This window comes from Paroedura picta, chromosome 1 (genome assembly GCF_049243985.1).
Source record: "Paroedura picta isolate Pp20150507F chromosome 1, Ppicta_v3.0, whole genome shotgun sequence".
NCBI classification, from domain to species: domain Eukaryota; kingdom Metazoa; phylum Chordata; class Lepidosauria; order Squamata; family Gekkonidae; genus Paroedura; species Paroedura picta.
The window spans coordinates 94,034,059-94,040,868 of NC_135369.1; the positions used below are offsets into that span (position 1 = coordinate 94,034,059).

The 6,810-nt window shown below is 45.8% G+C and overlaps 1 protein-coding gene across 4 annotated transcripts in view; it reads left to right on the forward strand.

Annotated features, from left to right (window-relative positions):
- AGPAT4 (1-acylglycerol-3-phosphate O-acyltransferase 4) overlaps nucleotides 1-6,566 on the forward strand; it is an 80,576-nt gene extending 74,010 nt beyond the window's left edge. For 3 of the 4 annotated variants that reach the window (XM_077348191.1, XM_077348198.1, XM_077348213.1), the window contains one exon: nucleotides 2,353-6,566. In XM_077348191.1, the coding sequence (XP_077204306.1) occupies nucleotides 2,353-2,444 (92 nt within the window). In that variant the 3' untranslated portion in view covers nucleotides 2,445-6,566. Of the gene's footprint in view, nucleotides 1-798; nucleotides 850-2,352 lie in introns of all 4 variants that reach the window. The other variant, XM_077348204.1, reaches the window with a different exon arrangement.
- Nucleotides 6,567-6,810: the final 244 nt, after the last annotated feature.

The window sequence follows — 6,810 nt, forward strand, 5'->3', positions numbered from 1 at the left end:
GGCTCCCTCTCCCCGCCCCCCCCCAGCAGTAAAAAACTTCCCAGGCCGCAAGCTTGCGGCCCGGGAAGCTACTTACTGCGGGAGGCGGGGAGAGGGAATCAGGGCCGGGCCGCGGGCGCGGCGTGGGCGCGGCTCGCGGGCGCGGCTCGGGTGCGGCCCGGGCGCGGCGTGGGCGTGCCTCGCGGGCGCGGCTCGGGTGCGGCCCGATCCGCGGGCGCGGCGTGGGCGCGGCCCGTGGGTGCGGCTCGGGTGCGGCCCGATCCGCGGGCGTGGCCCGCGGGGGCGCGGTCCGCGGGGGCGCGGCCCGATGCCCTGCCGGTCCCCAGCCTCGGAAAGGTTGGGGACCACTGTCCTGTGGGACATGTGGGACAGGGGTGCAAGGAAAATGAGAACCTCCTTCTCTGATATTCTACCATTCTTTCTTACAAACTAAGCTCAGAAGTCACTCTTTGTTATGGCACTTGAAATCTCACTATATATACCATTCTTCCTTCCACTCTTGCTACTTGAAATATCTTTTTCTAAACAAAACAAGAGGAGGTCGAGCTGGAGGGATTGGGGGTTGCTAACCTCCTAGGATAAACACATTTTGCTAACCATGCCTTATTGGCTCCTATTTTAAGAGTTTTTCATTCAGCTTAGCAGTCATCTAAAGTCAATGCAACTCTTTTCAACAGCTTGAGCAGTTTTATTAGGATTTGGTTCCATCAGAGCATGAGCCTGCATCCTTGATGAATTGTGCATGTATGGATGTGTCTGTGCTTTTTCTTTCTTTCTCTCTCCTATCCTTCCTTCTAGGATTCTGCTAGGTGACTAATGGTTAAGGATCTTGGAGAAGGCTTAAAGCTAGTAAGTGCAATGGTTTGAGCTCCACCAGCAGCCAAAAGTCTCCAAGGGAAATGATCACAATGGGGTGCAGGACTGGATGCTGTCAAGTCTGAACTTCTCTATAAGCTCCTTCAAACTGCTGTTGAAATTCCAATTAATATTTCAAAAGAAATTAATTTCATATTATTTTTATTACTTGCTTTTTGGTAGGTTTTAGGAGGAAGACTGATTTAAATGAGATAGTAAACTAATTGATAAGAGGTGGAATCTGGCCAAATTTAATTCCATAGTAAAATTTTGGTATGCTGGAATTATCCCAAGTAACAAGAGCCTTGAGGGTCAGGAGAAGGGTGCAGGAGCAAGTCCCTATTTAGAAGCTGGAATAGAGTCTTCTGGATCTGTGGGTCCACTAATTTTACTGCAGCTGGCATTAAAATTGTTGAAAGCAAAAACTGAGCAACACCAAGATTGCACCTTTGGTCAGTATTTTAAAAAACATGTATGGAAATATGTATGGTTCCATTGATGAAGGATTTTAAGTTATTGAAAGCCAAGGGGAAATTTTTGACCCTAAATAGTTGTATTAAAAAAAAAAGTTATGCCATATTTCAAGAGAGCCTGTCATGCCATATGTTTTTGTTTGCTTTTGCCATGGAGATAATTTTTTGTGAAGGTCTAGGAGCAGGTCTGACCAGCAGAATGGAGAACTACAGAAAAATCTCAGTAGTAGTGGCAATAGTTTCAGCAGAAACAGAACAGCAAACACAAGCTTTTGGGTTCTCCACAAAAAAGAAAGAGTGGACTTTGACAGTATAACCCCAAACAGCTCTAACTTTTTTGTTTGAAGCTTTCTTAAAACTGAGGCTAGGTATTGCAGACTTAATTAGATCACATGGTGCTGGGTCTCTTCCTGGGATGGGAAACAGACTTTAAAAAATATTATGACAAGTTTCTTGCATTCAGTGCTTCTGTTGATCCAAACAGCATTTTGTGAACATGGTTTGAATTTTGTTGACTAATGGTTTGAGGAAACACAAGGCAGCAAATCTTGATGTAGTTCAGTTCCTTATGTTTGCTTTCCTGAGATTTGCTGTGTAGCATAGAAAAGGTGGTGCCTTTTGGTTTCAGGATAATGTTTTGTGTTTAAGTCATTGAAGGAAGGAAGAGTACATTGTTGTGTGTAATGTGGGCTAATATGGGCTATTCATGTGCAATGAATGGTTTGGGAAATATATGTCAATGATTAGGCAGTTAGACCAAAATAGAACAGTTGTCTTTTGCTCTTCTGATTTGGACACAGGCTCTTTGTTGACCTGGTTGTATAACGTCAGACTAAGCATTTGTTTGTACCATTTTCCTGCTGGTCATTGATGGTTCCTTTTGCATAATAATGTCCTATAACATCCCACAGTGGCTGTAACACATGGCAGTTTTGTTTTGCAGATGTTCTTCTAAGTGCAGTTTGAAGACAGATTATCCTTTCTGACTGCACCTAATAATTATATCCTAATGTAATTTTTTCAGCTTCTGTTGGTGTTCGATGGATGATAGGAGTTACAGAAATTAACAAAGGTTCAACTTATGGCAACCATGGCAACAAAAGGAAACTAAAGTGAAACTCCAGAGACTGCTTCACACCCAAAGGGACCATGCACACCTGCTGCAAATTGTTATGCAGATTATTTTTCTTCAAACACGAGGAAGAGGAAGAAGCCCACTGCAGGGCGAGCCAGTTGTTAGCAGAATTTAGACTCTTTCCTCTCCTTCCGTTACCCTGCTGGTTGATATTCTGCAGTTGATTCTATTCCCCCCCCAATAAAACCCCCTCCCATGTCTAGCTTTTCACAGGAAGTGTCTTTAATAATTAGGATAAAAATATGCAAAGGGGCAGCCTAACAGAATGCTTTTGAGGAGTTGGCTCCATTTGATCTTATTCTTTCCACGGGGAGAGAAAAAAATCCTCCTTGTTGATCAAATAAATTTACTTTCTTATAAAAAATATTAAGTTTAGATTTTTTGCATTTCCAAAACATGTATGATAGAACAGCCTTTCATAGACCGTTTATGCACTGGAGGTTTCATGCCGGGCTGCAAGCTGGAGTTTTAGTCATGGCAGATTGCCCCACCTCTTCCTGCACCCACACGGGGGAGCATTTGGCCCAGTGCACCTCGTCTGCCTCTGATTTGTACTCCTGCAAGAGAGCTGGGGCAGTGAAGTTCCCAGTGCATAAACTGTCATAGTGACACATGTCTGGGTTAAGCAGTATGAAAGAAAGCTGATTATGCAGAGGTGTCAGTTCACCCTTGGTGTCATGGGGGAAGTTGGAATGTGAGACCCTGCCATAAAATGTGCCTAGTTCATATCTTTGGGTAGCATGAAAGAGATAAAGGATCTTTTCCCATCTAAGAGACTGAGATTCTCAGGGTTTTTGGGTCGATGATGTAACTATAAAAGACTTTGTATGATTTGGCTGTTTCCCTAGTAACTGTGCAGTGAAATGTCATGATAAAAATGTACCTGCATATCCTAATTTACAAGCACTATTGAAAATCAGGTGATTTAAACTGCAGGTGTTATATTGGGGCTGCCCAATAAGAGGATAAGCTGTGCCTGCCCAGTTCTGTGAGGCACAAGAACCGTCTGTGATTTATAAACTGCCACCCCCAGGGCTGTGTGGTTTATGACAGGAATCTTCTCAGTAGCTGTTTGCCTTGTAGGATTACTCTGTGGTGTTCCTGTAACTTAAGGGGGAAGGTCTTGACAAAGAGAAGCACTTTCCTGTTGCAACCAGTGCTACTTGAAACAGTTAAGTGTTTTTGTCTGAATCAGTTGCATTTGAAAGTGCTGCTCGGCTTCAGTTAGATAACCCCCCTCCCCAATCATGTAGTCCTGCTGTTTTCTCAGGCTGCTGTGTGTGAAAGTGTTGCATTTCCCCCATAAATACTGCAATATAATTTACAATACACTACAAGTTATACTGAAATAAATGATAAAGCTTTTGAGAAAGAAAAATCTGCAGTAGCAGAAAGCAAAGATTTCCTGTTGTAAATCATACATATCAAATTGGAGGGGAAGAGAAGATACTTGAAACATGGTAGAATGAGAATATGCAGTGTCTGTGTTTAAGTCTTCAGCAACAATGAAGTTAACAGATGGAAGACTCATCCAGTCAAAGGCACACTTATGCCAAGAGCTAATGCAAGGGGTGTTAAAGTGTACATTAACAGCTCTCTGAATGTCATAGTCTTTATTCTTGTCTATTTACTATGGATTGAAAAGTAGAAAGGTTAACTAGTTATAGAAAACGAGAACAAAGAAGTCTGCCACAAGAAACAGCTAAAAGGGAAGGTGGATGAGATACAAAAAAGGCTTTGTAGAAGAGCATAAAGTGGCTTTGATGTCCATTTCCTCCATGTACGGTGCCTTTAACAGTGCAGGTGCAAGAACATGTTACTAGGGGCAAGTTGTAATGAAGTAGGATTCTGAGTAGACCAACTTAGGATTGCTTTCCATCTGAAGCAGTTAGTCCCTTCCAGATCCACTCAAGTCAATGGCTTAGAAGAGTGCATATCTTTATTTAGTGGAACAGAACAGTCCAATGCAGAGAAAACCACATTACAAATAGGCTGCCAAGGGAGGGGCCAGCATCTTTAACCTCGCCTTCTTATAGCATCAATTCTTTGTGTGGTTGGCATAAATTAAGACTCATCAGGTAAAACCAAATAATCTTTAACCGCTCCTGGCGGAGTGGAATAAATAAAACAGTAAGGGCCCCGAGGGTGGGCCCTGTCTGGGATGAGGAAGGGTGCCAATTGGCCCCTTCCCCCGGACTGACAATCAGAGGGATCAATCGGCAGGCGCTTTGTGCCTGCCGATTGGTCCCTCCGATTGTCAGTCCGGTGGCCAGGGACCAATTGGTCCCTGGCCGCCGGACTGACAAATCGGGAGGCGCTTTGCGCCTCCCGATCCGCCCCCACATCGGCCGCATCCGGCCAACCGCCACCATTCCCTCGCTAACCCCCGAGATGGCAGGCTGCTGCCTGTCCGCGTGGCAGCGAGGAGCCAGAGCCGGAGCCGGCCCCAGACGCAAACAGCCCGTCTTGGTGCCGCCCCACACAGCTGACAGGTAGCCACGGCTGCGGCTGGGCCTCCACCCATGCCACGAACACCGCCCGAGCCGCCACCGGCTTCCATCGTGCCTGTGGCCCCGCCGCCAGCCGCTGCCGTGGCGCCACCGGCTTCACCCAGCCTGCCTCAGAGCCCAACATGTTGCCGCCAGCCCACCAAGCATTGACCACCTCCCGCCTGCTGCCGTGCCCGTTGGTGACGCATCCAATGGCTGCGGCCGTGGCAATGGCTCCGGCAGCGCCTCTGCCGGGCCCAGCTGGTCACAGGAGATGCGGCGGCCCCAACGGCACTGCTGCGGCGCCCAGAACACCGACCCCCTCTACTGAGTCTCGATGACGCCGACACCTGACAGCATTACCTCCCTACCCTCCAAGAAATGTGGTAGGTCCCGTGCCAGGGGGAGACCTGAAGGAGACCACAACCAGAGGGTCTCAGGCTGGCCCATTCACGTCCTCGGGTGTGCGTCCGGCTGCCACCAAGCCGCACAGCCACCCCACACAAATCTGTAGGCCCACTAGCGCCCACTGTATTTAAACTACAGCGGGCTTAATTTCTAGTATCGGAGATAAGCCAAAAGAGAATCAGAGATTTGAATTCTAAGTACAGCTCTGAGCCACCTGATAATACTAGTATATGAGCCAGGATAAAACAGATTATTTGAACTGCAGCTTTAAAAGAAGACTGTTCTCAATTGATAATGTCATGACTACATGTTTCAGAGAGAGCCATCAATCCTAAGACTCCAGAAGCCAGCCCCACGCCGCGGGGGCGGGGGGGAGAGGCACGGGTGTCAGCACCTGCGTGTGTGTGCCCACCAGCATGCTGACGCCCGCACCTCCCCTCCCCCTCCACGGCATGGCGCTTCGGACGCTGAAGCACCCAACCCAGCAACTGGCACAACAGCTACTGCTCTGAAAATTCTTTGTAGAAGGAAAGCAAGTAGGCACCTGAGGCAGTTTCTTTATCAGCAGCACCTAAATATTTCTTTAAAACTCTGGAACGTTAAAAGGCAGACTGGAGCTGTGACAATGATTTGAAGAAGGCAAATATCTACACTACCTTGGATCATGGCCAATAACACAGAACGGATATTCTGTAAGGACTACACACAACCCAGAAAATAGTTTTAAGAACGATGTAGTTCAGTAGTCAAAGGGGGAAAGGTTGGCTAAGAATGTCAGAGAATTAAATAGTACACTAGAATCTTTTGGAGAAGGAACTTATACAATAATTGGATCAAACCATTTTCATGCCTGATACATTCCTTGCACTGAGGTGGAAGCACGAATAAGTGCAGCTTTACAACTTTTCAGATATTATCACAGACAATTATTATGCCATTGTGAAAACTTCTTAAGTTTGTAGTAGTACCTTGAAGAACATATGAAATACCCATTCCTCAAGTGGGCAGGCAAAATAATTTGACAATAAAAGGATACTTGTCAAAATAAATTTTAACTCTAATTTGGTGCAGTGAAGCAATTCCATATTGTCCGATTTATGTATCAGTGTTTACCCTCCATGAGGAACTGTATGTTTTAAAACTGCCTTAACAAAAAGTAGCCTGGCATTTGTTTATAAAAAATAAAGAGAAGTTAAAATGAAACAACGGCTGTGTAATTTTTGTAAACTATTTGACATTACTTCAAAATGATATGAACATAAGAAGAGTCCTTCTCCATCAGATCATTGGCCCATCTAGTCCATCATCCTGTCTCTCAAAGTGGCCAACCAGTTCTTTTGGAGAGCCAACAACAGGGCATAGAGGTCAAGGCCTACCCCTGATGTTACCTCCTGGCACTGGGATTTGAAGGCTTATTGTCTCTGACTGTGGAGGTTCCCCTTAGTCACTA